The 19,440-nt window shown below is 38.4% G+C and overlaps 1 protein-coding gene across 9 annotated transcripts in view; it reads right to left on the reverse strand.

Moving 5' to 3' along the window:
* Positions 1 to 19,440, reverse strand: part of SPAG9 (sperm associated antigen 9) — a 99,919-nt gene that overhangs the window by 21,262 nt on the left and 59,217 nt on the right. For 8 of the 9 annotated variants that reach the window (XM_039501071.1, XM_039501068.1, XM_039501072.1 and 5 more), the window contains 13 exons: positions 15,241 to 15,298; positions 13,580 to 13,732; positions 13,448 to 13,499; positions 12,857 to 12,987; positions 9,538 to 9,594; positions 8,276 to 8,449; positions 5,776 to 5,905; positions 5,185 to 5,277; positions 4,598 to 4,765; positions 3,560 to 3,731; positions 1,881 to 2,108; positions 1,119 to 1,314; positions 127 to 249 (listed from right to left, as the gene is read on the reverse strand). In XM_039501071.1, coding sequence (XP_039357005.1) covers positions 127 to 249; positions 1,119 to 1,314; positions 1,881 to 2,108; positions 3,560 to 3,731; positions 4,598 to 4,765; positions 5,185 to 5,277; positions 5,776 to 5,905; positions 8,276 to 8,449; positions 9,538 to 9,594; positions 12,857 to 12,987; positions 13,448 to 13,499; positions 13,580 to 13,732; positions 15,241 to 15,298 — 1,735 coding nt within the window. The remainder of the gene's footprint in view (positions 1 to 126; positions 250 to 1,118; positions 1,315 to 1,880; positions 2,109 to 3,559; positions 3,732 to 4,597; positions 4,766 to 5,184; positions 5,278 to 5,775; positions 5,906 to 8,275; positions 8,450 to 9,537; positions 9,595 to 12,856; positions 12,988 to 13,447; positions 13,500 to 13,579; positions 13,733 to 15,240; positions 15,299 to 19,440) is intronic. The other variant, XM_039501069.1, reaches the window with a different exon arrangement.

Below are 19,440 nucleotides of genomic sequence, written 5' to 3' on the forward strand. Positions count from 1 at the left end.
GGATTTCTCATACTTCATCTTAGTTCTTGGAGCCTCCAGTTTGATATTTAAACTCTTTCTGAAAGCAGGTTTAAAATTACTCCTAATCTTTTTAATTTAGTAGTTTTATAATTAGCATTTTCTTACCATCCATTCTGTGCTCCAAGCCACATTGTAGGTAAAAGACTACTCATTTTCTGTGCTTCTTCTCTCACTAGATCTTGCTCATTTGGCAATTCTACCACATCTTTACACAAGTCTGACTCACTACTGAGAAAAACAATGGTAAAGTGATAAAAAAATAGTCTGAAAACAAATGCACAGACTGCTCAAACTATAACCCAGATACCAAATTCAAAGCTGTTAAATGTTTGCATATCCTGTGTATAAGTAGTATATCTAAAGAAGGGAAAGAATACCAATTGTATGAATGAAATGAATACCTTTTTAGAGTCAATTATTTCATGAGGCTATCTACCTCTTATGAGGAATGAGAGATGGCATTCAGCCCCATTATTCTGCTCCCATACAAACCAACACACCACGTGGAACCTCATGTGAATAGTTGAAGGCCTTGAAAAATCTGAGATGTTCCAACTTTATTTATTAAATGACTCCTACAAACCTCATTCAAGTTTTGCCTCAACTGCCACAGCTAATGCACAGCAGTTGGCTGGACTAAGAGGCAAGTTACATTTGTTCCCATAAACTTCTGAAGAGCCAAGTGCCAGACATGACTAATAGAGCAAGTGTGATATCAATGAGTACACCAGGTGTTGAACAATACTAAACCAGCAGTTGGCTGAAATGGTGGGTTGAAAGGAACAAATAGTTAAAAAATAAATTAACACTCCCTTTTGGAGGTACCTGCCTAGAAAACGTAATCAAGTTACATCGAAACTATTCTTCATTCTCACTCGAGACCACTTTAGAGAAACTAGTGCAAGACATTCTACATAACTATTGTGTAAAGCTTAATCTGCACACACCCCTAGAAACACTTCAGTTATATATAGTGTCTTCCAAATGATGGCCTCAAGTGCTTTACAAATATATGAACCTTTGTCTCAATAGTACTCTAAAACGGTATATTTATGAATGTTGATACATTTTAATGGTGTGGACCATTGACCATGTACCTAGGCTGGTATACTGGAGAACACTCTGTTGTATTCTGCACCCCCAAAGGATCTGTGAAGACATGCTCTGTATACACTCCAGTTTGAGCTGGATCAGCTAAATCTTCTCCTGACCCAGCACTGACTTCCGTCGCCTCCGTTGCTTCCTCTGCTGTTGGAACGTTTTCATCTACCACATTACTTTCAGCTGCAGTTTCTATGAGACAAATATTTCAGTTAAAATTAAAACTCATTCTGTATAGACACCATGGCAAGTTCATGGGCAAATTACTATTAATTCTTTGCCTTCTATTTCCCTATGTGATAGACTATTCCTTTGGATTCCACTGAATAGCCCCATTAAATGGGAAAGGATTAGGAATTGAAGGACATGAAACGACAGCTTTTGACTGAACTAGCACTCTCTCCAGGTTTCTCTCAACCCATCTCTGCTCTGTTATTTTATTGCTCTATCTGCGGTACTTCGCAATATCCCTATTGCCATAGTATCCAAACACCTCACCGCCTTTGGTGCATTTAGTCTGCCACCCCTGTGAGGTAGGGTAAAATTACCATTTTACAGATGGGGAACTGAAGCAAAGAGACTACATGACTTCCCCGTGGTTACATAAGAAGCGTGTGGGAGACCAGGTCTCCAGAGGCTGAGGTTAGCATCCTCCTCTTCCTTCAAACAGGTCTATTCAATTTGTTTTGATGCTGTTGACAACTTACCCTGTATCCCCACTTAAAACTCTAAACATACATGGATGAATATTTTCATACCTGGCTGTTTATCTGTCACAGATGAGGCACCATTAGCATTGTGCGTTATGAGAGATCCTGTAATACCCTCTGCAGTACAACCAACCACTGTGATTCCTCCTAACAGGCTATCAGTTTCTGCTGAGCTGTTGCTGGTCATACTTCCACACAAAGAGGTCCTGTCCACCTGATTAGAGTCTGCTTCTTGTGACCCTTCCTCTCCTACAGGATAATCTGTTTCTCTGGCCCCTGAAAGGTAGATTAAGCTTCATGTAATCTCTTGGATACAGTAAAACACAGTGCATAATCTATCAAGCAATAAGATCCAAGTTAGACAATAAACAAATATATTTACAGTCTACAGAGCCTGAGAGTCACATGACTAGAACATCCTATAAAACTTGCTTTAATGGCATAACACGAAAAGGTATCTTAAACCAAGCTGCTGCCTTTAAATTAAAATTGGACAAAGTGATTTAAAGAAGTGCTGCATGCTTCTACCTTGTATGTCAGGTTTCTGTTTGAGCAAAACTTTGCAGCCAGGTTAAAAGCAGAATTGAAACAGATGCTGATAACAGGAGGAAAATGCTAACAGACCCTCATCTAATTCCGTTTGTTCTGATTTAAATTTACGCACGTAACTGCTCATTTCCAGAGGCAAGAACGTTGCTTTTGTTTTGTATGATATATTGTTTGAAATATGGACCAGTCAAGACAATCCCAGTAGTAAGAATCATCATATGCAGGCTAACTCAAGGAATAGTTCCAACAGAGCAAGTTCATTTTCCTGTCTCACTTTCAAGGTCTGTACAACTTCACTCCCCTACTTGCCTCTCTACACCACCTCCAGCACATTCTATTCTTCTCAAAGTATCATGTCTAAACATGCTCTGCCTTCATCTCCACATATACACCTTCATACCTTACTTCCAGGCTCTCTTCTGCATGGAAAAACCTCCTTGATTTTACTGTGCTACATTAGCAGCCTCACTCAAATCTCCACTCAAAGGAACTTGCTTTTTCAAAGCCTACTAGCACAAACCCTCCACCGGAGGCTAATTTTTAACAGATTTTTTTTTTTTTTTTTAATAAATGAGTTAACAAGATGCACACAAAGCAACCAACCCCACCTCCTGAAGTGTTGTATCCACCTACTTTTCTTTGCCCTCCCTATACACTCTATTGTCTCTTAATTAAATGCTAAATGGTAAAACTCCTTGGGGAGGGATCTCACTGTCTCCTGTAAAAGGTATCATACATCTCTATGGGCTCAATAAATATAATAAAATTAAAACCATACTTCAATGTGGAGATCTACGGAATACTCTCACTACTGAAGAGACTATTTACCTCTAAACTGGAGTATAGGAAGATAGCGGGCCAGATTACTGGTCCTATTAAATCACATTCCTGCCTTGGTGTGGTTAAGGGCTGCTCTAACTTATGATAATGGCCAATTCCAGGATCTGAGGTGTTCGAAAAGTGGCACAGGCCTGATGTAAGATTAAACCCAGTTTCCCCTCAGCTATGTTGTTTGTTATGCTGTCAGCTACAGCGTATTTTTATCATGATGATTAATCACAGCACTTGTATCCTTTTAGTTAGTCACCTCTAAAACGTTCTGGCTCTGATTTTCTGAGATGAACATTCACCACTCCAGGGGAAGTCAACTGGCACCAAGGACAGGCTGATTCTCTTACCTGGAATGCTAGCAATACAAAGAACGTGAGAATTGCAAACAATAAAATTGTCTAGGATGTTTCCCGGCTGGTTAGCATCAACAATGATCACTTTTGTAGCAGAGTGTGTGCTAGTACAGATCCAAACTAGACTGGATAATTCTTCCTGATGTTTCAACTGCTTCTGCTGTTCCTGCAAGAGCAAACAAACAGCGGATGTACTAATATACTAGAAGGGAGCAGGTGGCAGCAGTTTTAAAGTTATAGACCCATGTACTAGGTAAAATTCATACTGGACAGCTAGGCATATGTTTAATACTATTACAAAACAAAAGGAAAGTGTACTTGGACTGGATGCACAAGGAATGTATAAAACTTATGTTCCATGCATGAATAGGAAACTAAATGAAAAATAACGAAACGACACAAAGAACTATAATTTTTAACTAGTGACTAATCTAAGACTGGTGTTGTCAGAAGAAGAGTTACATTTACATGTCTGCACACTCTCAGTATTGCCAACTTCAAGTGTTTAATAATCGTGAGTCAGGCCCCAAAGCATCATGAGATTCAGTTTAAAAATCATGAGCATTTTTAAAAATAAGTTGAGTTTTTTCTTTGCTTTCTAGTTTCTGAGGAAGTCTTCATGTTTTACTTGCAATCATTCAGGATAGAAACTTTTTAAAATGAAAACAGATTCTCATGCAATCTCGAGTTCAGAAGCTGGAAGTTTAAGAAATACATAAAAACTGTGGAATCATGATAGAATTGTGAAAGTTGGCAATGCTGGTATCTAGATCAAGTAACTACACAGATTGTGCAAAAATACTTAGCTATTTAGATTTACCTCAGAGCCTGTAAACATCAGACAAAACGTGAATATTTATTTCAGTAGGTGGATTCAATACAAAGCACCAGGTTTTTTTGTCTTGATCATTTCAATTCTACCTGAGAAAACATGCTTATCCATTGCTGACTAACAGAACTGATTACCAATGAAGTATTATTTATGGTAATGTTGTTTAAACATTCAACGTTATAGAACAGAACTGATCTTACCTTGAGTTCCTGGTCTAGTCTATCTAAACTACTCTGAGATCCTGTTTGGTGCTTGTTCCCATCTGCATCCGAACCTCCTACATCATTGTAGAATACACTGGCACCAACCACAGAGCCTCCATCTCTTGTCTTCCCTCCTGATAAGTTCACTCCTACAGCACACCAAAGCTTGAAAGAGAAGAATTTGAGCATTTCATTTGCAGAACACATGGTTTTTTTGGCTTATGAAAGTAATAAAGGAACTATGTAGGCTATAACAGTGCTATGTAGGCTATAACAGGGGAGTCGAGTACAATTTTTTGCAGTACAATTTATGGAAGACATAGCAGAGAAAATGAATCCATTATTCTTAAGAATGCAATTTTGAGAGAGAGCGAGCCTGAATGTAAACTCGAATAAGTGTGATTCTGCTGCAGTGTGCATTCTGTATCTCACATTTGCGTTAGGCGCCCAGCTTTATTACCTAAACGGATAAGAAAATCATTAAATATTTTAAGGTTTCAGATCAAGTAAGTGACCAGTTCAATGTCTCATGGTCCTCCATCAAGGGCTATCTCCTCTAATTTTCATAATTCTAGAAGTCCTACCTTCATAGATGTATCCTTTTCATCTAAGGGTCTCAGATAGACAGGCACAGGCAAATTCTTCATCTTGTTATCACCCTGACCACCATTTGCTACCTAAAGAGAAAAAACATTATACATTCCCCTAAAAAAAAATCATTGTTTGTGAAGCTTGTCAAGCACACAGAACAATATTTTGCCATGGCTGAGGGCTGGTTTGGCTCACGCTCATAGTTTGGTCAGCACCACGCAAAGGAAACAAAGATGACAGCAAAAACATTTCAGTGCCTTTTTAAATAGAGTGGATATCATATTCTCTTTAAAAGGACTGAGCTTGGAGACCCCAGCCTTCCTGCAAATTAATGCTCCAGTCTTACAAAAGTTAAAAAAAAAGTTTTCTTCTACAGATATTTGCCCTTGTCCTTCAGTTGGACAACTAAAGCTGCCTTCTCAAGGTACTAATTCAGAAAGCAGACTTATTAAAAAGCTACCTGACAACTAGCTGTAATATACTAGCATCAAACACCACAGTTTTATGGAGCCTTAGTACTTTATCCAGTAACTCTTATTTACGGTTATTGTTAAATACCCCAGACGAAGTCATAATCACAATACCTGTTTGTACTTCTGAGGCAGACTCCAGCCAAAAGCTTGCACTCTACCATCTTCCTTTTGAACGTGTGCTTTCACTTGGCGGTATTGTTCTCGTTTCTGTTCTCTGCGTGAGGCTAAATTGGCTTCAGATCTAGAGGGAAAATGGATTTTTTTTTCCAAATTCATCCCTTTTCTCCTAATAAGTTATTTTAATGTGTAGGTATGCAATAGCAGAAGTTGCCCCCTAACTACTGAGGGTAAACATAATCCAAACTATTTTCAGGAGATATTTATTACAGTAAAAGAAAAATGCTACATTTGTTAGTCTGAGCCAAGGATTGTATACTTCTATTTAGACCTGCCTCAGTGCAGGGGTATGAACTAGATGACCTCTTGAGCTTCCTTCCAGCCCTACAGTTCTATGACTCTAGACAATTAAGTCAATTTCTGCTTTCTCCCAATGAGCTTAAAAAGGAATGTATTCAAAGACTACTGTGAACTTTGAATTGCCAATTTGAGGAGAACGACAGGGGATTCAGTTATCTGGTAGAGACCACAGAAACAGCACATCACTAGTTTTTTTGTTGTTTTTTTTTTTAAGTTCCTTAAAATGTATGGGGTTTTCTTTTGGTTTTCTGTTCACATTTGGAAGGGTTTTGTTGGCAGTTGAGAGCATCATCATCTAGTCAGGCCCACTCTTCCTCCTCTCCCCATTTTTCCATCTGTGACCTGCCTCCTGAGCTTTAGCTTTCCCATTGCTTTTACTGGGAATCACCCTTTTGCAGAGCTTGAGGAAAGGCAAATGAAAGTGACTGCACACCCAATGCTGTCAAATGCACACCAAGTACATAGATTTTTTTTTTTAAAAAATTTGAATTAAAGAAAAGTAACCACGAAGGTTAAACAGTGGTAGATACAACATTTTCATCCGGAAATAATATTTTTAACTTAAGTGTTCTTTTACCATGTAGCTTTGGAGAAGGAAGCTAAAGAATTTGTACTAAAAATGAAAGCAAAAGAAGATGTGCAACAGGCCAACTCGACAGTGTCCCTGTGGTATGCAAGATGCATCCAGCTAGGGCAAGGGTGACCATAAGAACGGCCATACTAGTCAGACCAAAGGTTCATCGAGCCCAGTATCCTGTCTTCTGACAGTGGCCAATGCCAGGTGCCCCAGAGGGAATGAACAGGCAATCATCAAGTGATCCATCCCCTGTCACTCATTCCCAGCTTCTGGAACAAAATTGTTCTACACAAAATTCATACCAACACTTAAATAATTTCATTTGATGAAAAATTAAAGCTTTACTGGCATAAATTATATAAGCACTAATATAGGTTCTTGTTCTGATCTCTAATTTTGACTGTTTTATTATTGTGCTAGTTATGATCACTATATATACTGTGATGGGTGCTAAAATTGGATTTTTTTTAAACAATGCAGAGATTTCTTTTTTAATTTCCTAGGTTCATCAAATATTTTACATACTTTGTTTATCTCAAAACCTCCTTATGCATGGATATTACCAGAATACATCAGCTATATAAACAAGTCTCTGAAACTGTACAATATAACTGCTTTGTTTATATTTTCAGTTATCTAAGATCGTAAATTTACAGTAGAAAGACTAACTATGAAATACATTGATCTTTTTATTAGCACAATTATATAATCTTTAATTATGAAATATTTCTTGTGTAAGATATATTATTAATTATAAAAACACTGTTGGACCAGTGTTATTTTGTTGAAAGTCATATGATGCTCATATAGTAGAACCTCAGAATTACAAACACCTCAGGAATGGAGGTTGTTCGTAACTCTGAAATGTTCATAACTGAATAAAACGTTATGGTTTTTTCAAAGGTTTACAACTAAACATTGATTTAATACAGCTTTGAAACATTACTATGCAGGAAAAAATGCTGCTTTTAACCATCTTAATTTAAATGAAAGCAGAGAAATAGTTTCCTTATGTCAATTTTTTTTTTAAACATTCCTTTTAGTAGTTTACGATTAACAGTACTGTACTTTATTTGCTTTTTTTGGTCTCTGCTGCTGCCTGATTGCATACCTACAGTTTCAAATGAGGTATGTGGTTGGTATGTCATATGAGGTATGTTAGTTTTTAACTCTGGGGTTCATAAATTGGAGGTTCTACGGTACTTAAAACATTCTTCTGAGCACTATTTCTCCAGTGCCTAGAGGTAATTTTTTGAGGGAGCAACACTTGAAAATAGCAATGTCACCCATGCCATCTCTTACATGCAGCCATCACTCTACACATTACAATTTTCATAATCCTGATTTCATGAGTATCTTCTTTAACAAGTTCACTCTAAGAAAAATAATTTGACATAATGTGAACAGTCAACTGCAAGTAATACTATTGATTTTTATCCTGTCTGCCTTTATGGTCACTTGATAAACTATAATAAATATACAGGTAAAGATTTATTATTAGTGAACAAATTAGTTAATTAGTATAAGTTACAATGGGAAAATAAAAATGTATCTTACTCTTCACTGAGGAAGTCAAAGGCTTTAGATTTGTCACTAGGTAACTGAGATAAGGTGGTGCTGCTTTTCTTGACTGATGGAGTAATATGTGAAGTTGGAGCATTATACTTAAGATTAACAGGTGGCTCTGGTTTCTTAGCAGTATTGCTTGATGAACTGAACAGCCTGCTGAAACTGAAGGACAAAAGAAGCGTGATAAGTCTGTATGCATCCAACAAAACTGACCTCCTTTTGTACTAGGATGACCAGATAAGTGTGAAAAATAAAGACCAGGAGGGAAGAAGGGGTAGTAGGTTGCCCATATAAGACAAAGCCCCTAATATCAGGACAGTGCCGATAATATTGGGACATCTGGTCACCCTATTTTGTACACAGGGCACTGTGCACACTACACTGCTCAAATCAATGTATTACAGTGGTTGGAAGCGAGTGGAACCAAACAGCAGCTATTATGTGCTTAGCAATAGCTTACACACAGCCATAACGTGAACCTGTGTTAAGAGAAGGCATGTTCATTCAAACATGGGTATTATCCCATCCTCTTCCTTTAAAGGAAGACTGGATCTTAAGTTTCACTTGAACATCCACCACAAAATGGGCAAAAGGTAGCATATGTTCTTAGTTGAAGAGAAGTCTTAAAGAGTGCATTAGCGCCATTGTGAGGAACTGCAGGTAAGCCCAAATCCTGGTGGATCCACAACCTTCTATTCACATAAGCCATCTAGCCCAGTGAACCTACAAACCTTCCAGACCAGAGGTGAACTATTACCAGTTAAGCCATTCACACACACAATTTTTTTTTAAAATTTACAGAGATTTCAACATTTATCTCCCTTTTTTAGTTTTGACGTTTAATTTATTAAAGAATTGACAATCAGTAAACATTATTTCAGGGGGAAAATAAAAGCGTTGAAATTATATGCAAACCACAAATATTAAAAAAAATTCATCATTAAAGAAAGTTACAAAAATGCTCAGAATCAGTGTATTCAAAACCTGGTTCATCTTCTGATAAATACTGTACCATTACTTTGAAGCACATTAGCATCTAACTCCAGTAAATGCACAACCATTCACTATAGGATACAGCTTATGACACATTTTGTCTTTGAGAACAGCAGTACCAAGTTAGCATGTTAGGTATCAGAAAGAGAAGCACTTTAAACATCTTTATCCCAAAAACAAACTAACTGACATACACAACACATTAATACCAACTACTTGGGGTTTTTCGCAGCATCTGCCTGTATTTCAGTACTTACAACTGCCAAATGCTTGATCTCTTCTTTTCTTGCATGGCTGGATTTTCTCTTGATGCTCTAAAGAAAAAGGAATACTAAGTTTACTAAATAAGCAATACCACCAAAGGTAAGGTGCACAGAAATACACACAACTTTGGGTATTTAAGTATAAGGCGCTGCCTTGAGCCATGGAGACAGAAGTTGTATGCAGGTATTGACACCTTCATGTCTCTTCAAGTCAGAGACTAGTTTTATCATTTAAACTCAGCTGCAATTGAAGAGTGCTCTCCTTCCAGTAAGTTAGTAAGCACCCTCCCTTCTTACTTCCCTAGTCTTAGATACCCGTTTTATTAATAGTTATTCTGTAAGGCACAGTAACAGTGGATACTGCTCCAACCTTTTGCAAAGGGAAACTTTCAGGTTTGGGCTTTTTTTTTTTTTTTTTTAAACACTAGTTTTAAAGATTTTGGGATGATAATTCTCAAATCATCTTTAGAGAAGACCAATACTTAGTGTTCACTTTCAGCACCAGAAATCAATATAGAATATTGTACTTTATCAATTAGAGTAGAACCCATTTATCCGAACCTCCATTATCCGCCTTTCTGTATTAAGCAAACCACCAGCGCGCACACAGGAATCTGGGAAACTGACCCTTCAGCCCCACTGCCCAGGACTGATAGTCCATGCCCTACTGTGGGGGCTGAAGCATGCAATTTAGTTTTGTGGGACCACTGTGGTGTGGGGTCCGGGACAACAGAAACAAAAAGGTTGAGAAACACTATAATGTTCATGATTGTAAAAAGTGTAAAAATGATCAATACATGTACAGATTGTTAAACATCTGTTTTCTTGTTAATACATGAACAAAATATTGTTTAAGAACTAGGGGTCTGTATATTCTGTGAAGCAGATAAGAAGGGGGGGGGTATTTTTTAATGCTTTTCCAGGAGGGCCAGCTAGTTTAAAAACAACTTCCGCATCATCAAATAATGGATAGAAAGCTCTTTGCCCATTCTCCTGATTGGATAATCAAAAATTTGGACAATCTGGCCCCGGTCCCAACCAGATCAGATAAACGGGGTTCAACTGTAACTTGTAAAAGAGATTCCTTAACATGACATTGAGAGAAAGGTGCGTACATTAATTTTGTGCACATATCAGTGGATGTGAGGAAACAAAGGGAGGGAAGGGAAGCAATGGAGAGAGAACATACAGAGAGCTCAAAAGAGCAGTGGGTGCTCTGCACATATTTAAGAGACAAGACTTTGGGGGCAAAGAACTTACAGTGTATATAAAGCAAGCACCCAGGTGAAATGCAACAACTTGTTTTTTTGGTGGGGTTTTTTTTTTTTTTTTTTTTTTAAACAGTGCAATGATTTTTCTTGAGTTTCCTTTTTAATTTTAGGTTTCCACTTTTAAATCCCTACCTTTTTAACAAAACCTTGCAGTTTGTTTTTAACTTACCTGTCATAGTCCAATTTAGTGCTTAGGAATTAGCTGGTGACAAAATGATTTTTTCCTGAAGCAAGCCAACTACTGGTATGAGAAGGAAGGAGAGAGAGAGGGAGCAGAATTCCATTACAGAGAGTAGCCATGGAAAAATGAGCCATCTCTACCTAAGAAAATACTGTTTTCCCACCAAGTTTTGGAGTCAAAATGGCTAACGTACCTAATATGTTATAATTAAAGCCCTACTTCAGTTGCAGAAGGATTGTCAAAAAATTGCAGCTGATTTACGATCAAGCCATGGAAAATTGCAGAAAAGTAATAATGGACTTTATTATCTGCAGGAATAAAGTCTATTATTTTTCCACAAATTTTCCACTGTCAGCCACCTGGGACTGAAAATGGGGGCTCGGGGCTGACAACAGCTGCCCAGAGCTGACAGCAGGGGCTCCAGCTCTCTGCCCCGGGTGGTGCTGCCACTGTCAGTCCCACACACTATGGGGCTCCTGCTCTCAAAATTGCAGTGGAAGCCTAATACTGTGGAATCCACAATTTCCGCAATATTGCAAGTTAAGTAGGGTCTTAGGTCAACGTGTGGCAGCTTACACCAACCCAATTATGTCAGTGTACACACTACAGCCTTGTCCCACCGATATAAGACCCCTACTACACAGACATAACTATCTCCATGAAAGGTGTTGGGCTTATGTCGCTGTATATAGGGCGACAGTGTCTGTCTAGACACTGCATTAGTTAGATCAGCTGTTGGATGTCTTGTACATTTCAAGGCTCCATCCTGGAGTCCTGATACTGACCAGAAAGCAGGGCAGCTAGAGCTGGCTCCCAGCCACACTGCACCTGCCCTGATCCCTGCCAGGCTGCTGCCTGGAAGCTCCCCACTCAGGGAGCCAAGAAACCCGGGTGGCTGGCCCCCACTCCCAGTGGGGAGGCAAGAGCTGGGGAGAGGAGGTGGGAAGGATAGCTGGGCTCCCATGCCTGCCTCCCGCCCCCTTCAGTCAGTGGAAGTGCTCCTAGTGAGGATGCGCACCACCAACAGAAGAAGGGTAGTGTGTACATTAGCCACCACAGTAATTACTGTAGTAGCTGTATGTCGATCTAACACAGGTTGACTTAAATCAGTAGTGTAGATATGCCCTCTGTTATAATACTGTAACGGAAAAATAAATGTTAGATGTAATCATTACACCTGACCACTAGATGGCAATATACGGTGGTATTAACTATTGGATGATATATGGGAGTGTTGTAAGAAGTGGTACAAGGAAGAACTTTGTGTTGAGGTCAGAGGTGAGAAGCCACATTTAACTATCCAGAAGGAATGCTGTGTAATTTCTCTGAAATTCAGTACACAGTAATTGATTAGGACTGTTCCATTTCCAATCTTTATTTCTTAAATTTGACAATTCTTGCACCTTTTCATTGTTATATTACTTTACTTGAGCTGACCAACCAATTCTGATTTAATGATCACATCTGGGCCACAGACCAATTTTATTTTATTGTTTGTATGACTGTCTTAGATGACTTGAGTACAAACAGTAAGAATTCTTCCTGCCCCAAAAACTTAAGGCTGAAAAGACTTATGACGCACTTAACATTACAAGCTCAGAGTCCCTTTGGCTTCAATGGTGTGCGCGTCATACTTGCTTAAATCTTTATGGGATATTTTAATAAGAAACAGCAAATGGGTAAACAGAGGCCCAGAGAGGGGAAGTGACTTGCCCAAGGTCACCAGGGGTCAGTGGCAAATCTGGTAACAGAATCCAGGTCTCCTGGTTACCGATCAGTGCCCCATCTTCTAAACCACACTGCTCCCCAGAAATCAATCTGCTAACACAAAAGGAATATCAAAGGATCTCATGTCATTTACCTTATCATTTCAGTCCATCGCACAGCTTCCTGAAGCTCCATCAGCCGCTCTTTATATTGATTTCTTTCCATCAGGACACGGGCCATTTCAACACGTGTAAAACGTTTCCTCTGAGCAGTGGGAACATCACTCTGCACGTACAGAAAGCAAGCTTATAATACTACAAAGGAGTATCGGGGCATGAAGTCAGCCACCACTATTCTGCTTAGAAAATAGGGTAATTAGCTCAAGTGCCTTGGATGACTACAAATGCCACTGAACTGGACAAGGCAAGAGTTGGGTAGCCAGGATTCAAACTGTTTTGGGCTCCGTAGGCCTAAGACAACACCTTGAACTCCACCCAGAAATCGATAAATAGCCAGTGGAAACTAAGTCAAAACCAGTTCACTACAGGGAACAGGAGGCAGGAAAGGATTAGAGCAGGTTAGTCTAAATAAATTGACATTTTGTTTCCCTTAACTTTTCATCTCTTTCCCACATGGAAAATAGTTTATATCTTGATTAAGCCATGCAAGACTCATAGAATTAAACCAATATGATGGAATATTAGAAAAGGGCATGACACAAACTTAATGTTAAATATATACCTACATCATCATCCTCTTTCGCTTTTTGTCTTGCTTCCTCTGCTTCTGCACGAGCTCTAAAGAAAAAAGGCTGAGGTAACTAAGAATCTTTAGCAGATGTTTTTAAATTTTCATGAGGACAACACTAAACACTCACTTTCTAAGTTCTTCTTCTAATTCCTTGTTCTTCTCTTCTAGCTTCTGCTTGGCTTGTTTTACAGCTTCTAGTTCTCCATGCAGTACATCCTTCTCACAGGTCAGTTCATCCACTTTTGCTATCAAATCATTCTTTACCACATTCAGCGCATTTCTATGCAACAAACATTTGGAATACATTTTTATAACAACTCCATTGAAACCTAACAGCACATAGCTTTGTAACACTAGCATAATTTAATTCCAATACTTGGAAACCTCCAAATAAATATATAGTGTTGTATGCAGCAACTAGAAGTTGGCACTTTCTAAAACAAGCTTAAAAAGTACATGACGCAACACCACCACTGTGTTGTAAACAGGTGACTTCAAGTGTCACCACCTTCTCTCTAAAGCTGCTAAAACCTGGAAATAAAAATATCCAAATGAAATTAAAGTTCAAATTCAAGTAATCTACATGGCGAATAAATTCCTATAGTTGGTTTCAATTCTGAACTGGAACACATTTTCAATAGCTTGTCAAAACAGGTAGAAAAATAAAAATACTTGAGTACAGTCATGCTTGTAATGGAAATTACAGTGGCCAAATGGTAGTATTGTATACTACAGACATGTATATAACAGAAGTTATTGGGTGCTGCTATTGTACTAGAAAACAGACTGGCCAGGTTCCTAGGGCTAAAATATATTAAAAAACCACCTTTATTTACACTGGACATCTTAGCCCTGAAAATTCCTAAAAGAAAGATCAGCAAAGCCACATATACTCTGCTAAGAAAACCAACAAAGTAGGGTTGCCAGATGTTCGGTTTTCGACTGGAAACTGGCAGTAACTGGCCTCCGCCACCAGGGGTGGGAAGAGCAGCAGCTGCTCCTGGAGCCCGGAGGAGTGGCTCTGCTTAGCAGCTGCTGCTCTTCCTGCCCCCCAGCCTGACGGACCGGACTCCAAAGTAGGTACCAGCACTACGCGTGGAGGGCAGGGGTAACCTATCTGTCCCCCCGCCCTGCTGTGCCCCAATTTCCCCTTCCCAGCCCCTCGCCCCCCTCCATGCTCCGGCTGTGCCCTGGCGCGCCCTGATTGGACAGGCCGGAAGGCTCCATGTCAGCTCCTCCCAGCCCAGCTCTGCAGGCGACAAGAGAGTCCCAGGGGATGGGGGAGCAAGCAACAGGGGTGGGGATGGAGAGTGAGTGAGTGACTGGGGGGAGGGGGTGCCTCAGGGGGCAGGGGTGTTCGGTTTTCAGGGATTAGAAAGTTGGCACTGCACACTGTTCTTGTTTTGCGCTTGGAAGCTAGTAGATTACTGAAAATGACCAGATTTCTTGCTCTTTAATTAAAGTTTTGTATCATTTTAATACTCTGCATACTAACAAGAATGGAGGACACTGGCAGAGTGCAATTCAAGAAAGTATAACTGGTAGATTGAAATGAAATTTTAGACAAAATCAAATACACTGTGCTTCATTCAAAAAGCCAGACATAGTACACATAATTGTGGGCAGCTCTGAATACTAATACATACCATATAATGCTAAAGTAAAAATGTCACCATTTGTCAGTGATCCCGTATGGCACGATCCATTGTGGAAAATGATAAAAAGAGTGAGAGCAGAGGGAGTAGGCAGGAAATACTCCCTAATTAAAAGCTAAAGTTTGACACTTACTTGGTCTCCAATAGCTGGGTGTTCTCCAGAATAAGATTTTCAACTTCACGGCCCATTCCTTTCCAAGACCGAGTAAGAGAATGAATTTCAGAAAAAAAGAATGAATATTTTTACAAACAGAGAAATCAAATTAACCATATTTAAATAAAATATTTTAATCTACATTTTGTCTTTATCTACCTAACAAGATGAATAGAGAAGCACTTCACAGAAGCAATGTAAATACTCCCACTGAGCAAATATCTAAAGCTTTCTCTCCCTTCCGTCTCTGCTTATCTTAGCTTTCATCCTTCTCCAGGTGATGCCTGAAGACACGCCTAGCTAATGACCAACAAAGTCTCTCTGTTGTTTTTTCCCCCCCCCAATATGAACTGTAAGCTTTAGGGAACGGTTAAAATACTTCTAGGTTAAACAGAACATCTATATCATTAATGGATAAAAAAAAGTAACCATTTACAATGCGCAAATTCAATGAAGCGTTCTACAAAAGAGGTTATAGAGTATATTTTATGTTCAAAATATGCCATTTTTAATACACACAGGACATGCTGAACAAGAAAGCTCAGAGAAAGTGTGAAAGCCTTGAACATCTCCCCAAAGCAGATGGTACCTTACCAAAGAAATTACGGTCTTTAAAGCCCATGCATTCCATGTACAGCAAAAACAAGAACAAGAAACATTTAATGTAAGGAGTAGTATGAGTGAAAAGCAACAACAAATCAAGAGATTTGTAAGCTGTCAGAGTGAATTAAAGAAAAGCCAGCACCGAAAATATGAAATGAAATGTTCCATGATTTGAAGCAGATTGATATGCAAGACAGACAGTAAAATGAGTATCACCAAATGAGTTAGCCAGGCATAAACAAAGCTTCATAATGGATTAAAAGGTAATCTTCACTTCTGTAGCACGATTTAGAAGCATGGTACATCTCTACCCTGATATAACGCGACCTGATGTAACACGAATTCGGATATAATGCGGTAAAGCAGTACTCCAGGGGGGCAGGGCTGCGCACTCCGGCAAAGCAAAGCAAGTTTGATATAACACAGTTTCACCTATAATGCGGTAAGATTTTTTGGCTCCCGAGGACAGCGTTATATCAGGGTAGAGGTGTATTTGGAACAAATGCTAAACCAATCAATGCAAAATTTAGATTAAATCTTCAATTCTGAAAACAATTCCAAGTTTTGAGTTTAAATGCTTTCAATTGTTTTATGCATCCATAAGGTTCATTCATATTTCTAGGAAGTTCCTATACATTACTGTCTGCATGCTTAAAGAATATTTTAAGTAGAATCTACTATAGAATTAAGTACTGATTTAGTTTTTAAAATGTATAATGAAACAGCAATAATAGTTGTAAGTCTTGTTCAGCAGATTATTTTCAAGACAACCAAGCCCAGCATTATGTACACACTGATAATAGGAGCAATTATGCCAATCAGAGGTTAGCATTACACAGCAAAATAAAAAAATCTTAAAGAATTACCCTCATTGTAAGAACAGTGTGCACGTCTGGTTTTAACAAGTTCCCTAAACATAGTAATATCTTCCAAAATATTTGGAAAGGAAAAAAAATTAAAAATGAACAAATCTTAATAGTAAAAAGTAACAGTTAAAATAGGCATGCAAGTTCAAATTTATTTAATCTTGTGAATGATTAGTGTATCATATTCCCCTAAAAGAGAAACACCAGGTCTCTTATAGAACTCATTGGACTTTAGATTGAAAGTAGTAAATTAAAATAACTTGTATATTGTTAAGGTATCACAGCTATAGAAAACAGAGGTTTGCAATCAGGAGGTTTTGCTTGTTAGAATAGCTTTGCTTGTTTTTTTTGTTTGTTTTTTTTAAATAAACTGAATTATATATGAAAAGCTATTTTACAAGCGTACCTAGGATGATTTGCATTAAATGCAAATAACTGTTGGGATCCCTACATTGTCAAAAAAGTGGATAAAACACAGCTGGAAAGCCAAAACGACACAAGGGCAAAAAAATGTTTCTAAGCAGAAACAATGCAGATAATGTAGTATATGAAAGCAGCAGCCAAGAACGCCTAACTGTAGAAGCAAGAGTTTTCAAAGTATTTAAAAGCATACACACCAGAATATTCCCCTGGGTATGCAGCCCAAGAGAAAACAGATTAGAGAATCCCAATTAACTAGGTTTTATAGAACTAGAAATTCAATGCTAACATTAATTTAGAATGGAATAATCCACTAAAAGCACACTCAATACACTGTAAATAGATATGGCTTGTGTGTGATGCACATTAGGAAAATGTATGATTCTGAGACAAAAATATCCATGTGCTGTAATGGTACATAAATGAAAATCAATATGATCATATCAAAGTTAGTAGGTCAACACATTTCCACATAACACGAGAAACCTAATTACATATATTATAGGAACAGACTTAGTAAAAGAATTGTTCTCTAAATATAAGTAACAAAATAAACTTTGCCTAAATAATGGGAAGACTAAAAAAGGGTGTTCATTTTTGCCCAAGGAAAATGGGGTGCCCAATATGGGGAAAAAAGTCTTATAGCTTTAAATAACTATTTTGTAAGATCTACTATGTAGGAGTAGGCACTAAAAGTTGCTGCTAATAGGCTATGAAACTTCATCTCAAGAACCCATTTTTGAATGCAGAATGTCAGTAGCAACTAAAAACCACCACTGTATGAGGACATGTAAACTGAGTTATGGATGCCTACCAACACTAGGAAGAGATGACCACATAAAAAAACACCACAACAGTTACCATCATTGCTTGTGGTCTCAGCAAAGAAGTCTAGAGTATGAGGAAAAGAACAGAACTATTTTCTCCCCTAGTGGTGGTCTTTCCAGAATAGGGACAATGGCAGCTAACGATAGGTACAACTTGCATTGCTGCTGCCTATTCAAAATAAAATCAGTTCCAGTGCAACTCTCTATCCAGTTTTCCCCACTAAACAAGAAATACTCAGGAAAGTGCATAATGTGAATTACTAGAAATACACTATTCAAAAATACATGTTTGGTCCCTGCAAATTCTACTCAAACATCTTCTCTAAGGAGATGTGGTGAGTCAAACTGCTATTTATGCTTTCTTCACAGCCCATTTTCAGACTCAAAAATCAGCTGCTTCTAAGGGCTTGTCTACACTACTGCTTAAATCGATGTAATTTATGTTGCTCAGGGGTATGAGTGATGTAACATATAGACTTAAAACGGTCTCTACACCATGCTGTGTCGGAAGGAGACGTTCTACCGCTGACATAGCTTCTGCCTCTCGTTGACCAGGATTAATTACGTTGACAAGGGAGCGCTCTCCCGTCACCATAATGTGTCTTCACCAGACGCGCTGCAGCAGTACCGATTTAGCATGGTAGTTAAGACAAGCCCTAAGATATGTTCTCTAATGTCTACTGCCATCTATTCAATAAAATAAAGCATGGATGCTGAAATATGGCTCAGTTGTTTTGCCACAGGAAAAATTTCATGGCACAGATATCATTACTGAGTTGTTGATTTTTGTTAAACGCTCGGGGATGCTAAAGAATTTCTAAATTGTTTGGTTCTCAAACACCACCAATTGATTTCACAATGTAACAGCAATATACAATCTCCCTCAGAGGCAAAATTCCAAATACGAGCAATATAAAAAGCACGGTGAGGCCCAATTTGTTACCCAAAAGGTTTTAAGCAATGTTAATCTGATTGTCCAAAATGGAGAAAAAACTGCTTGGTAAGAAACATATCCTAATATATGAGGCACTAGACACGTTCCTGTGTCATACCATATACAGAGCAATTCAAATACCAAGCACTTTAAAGAATTGATGAAAGGCTGAATTTTAAAGAAGTGTGCTATACCACAGAAAATTCACACTGAACTGTGAGATGGTTTCATTTATCTGTACAGGAAAATGGAGCCTTATTCAGCTTCAGGCAGCAGCAACTAGAAGAATTATCCTAACTGAAGTGAATCAGGGTTTGAACAGTCACCAAGTTTACTATTGCATTTGTAATCTTGACTCAGGACCTCAATGAAAATAATTTTTTTGTCTCCACTGAGTAATACCCAAATTAATCCACAAAAAATGTAGGCATCACAGCAGAAGCTGAATAGGGCAGTAGAGGTTTCGCAAAACGTGGACAGACTGATTCCAGTGTTCTTGTTCCTTTCTTGATACTGACAAAGGTCACTT

The sequence above is a fragment of the Mauremys reevesii genome, linkage group 15, assembly GCF_016161935.1.
Source record: "Mauremys reevesii isolate NIE-2019 linkage group 15, ASM1616193v1, whole genome shotgun sequence".
Taxonomy (NCBI): domain Eukaryota; kingdom Metazoa; phylum Chordata; order Testudines; family Geoemydidae; genus Mauremys; species Mauremys reevesii.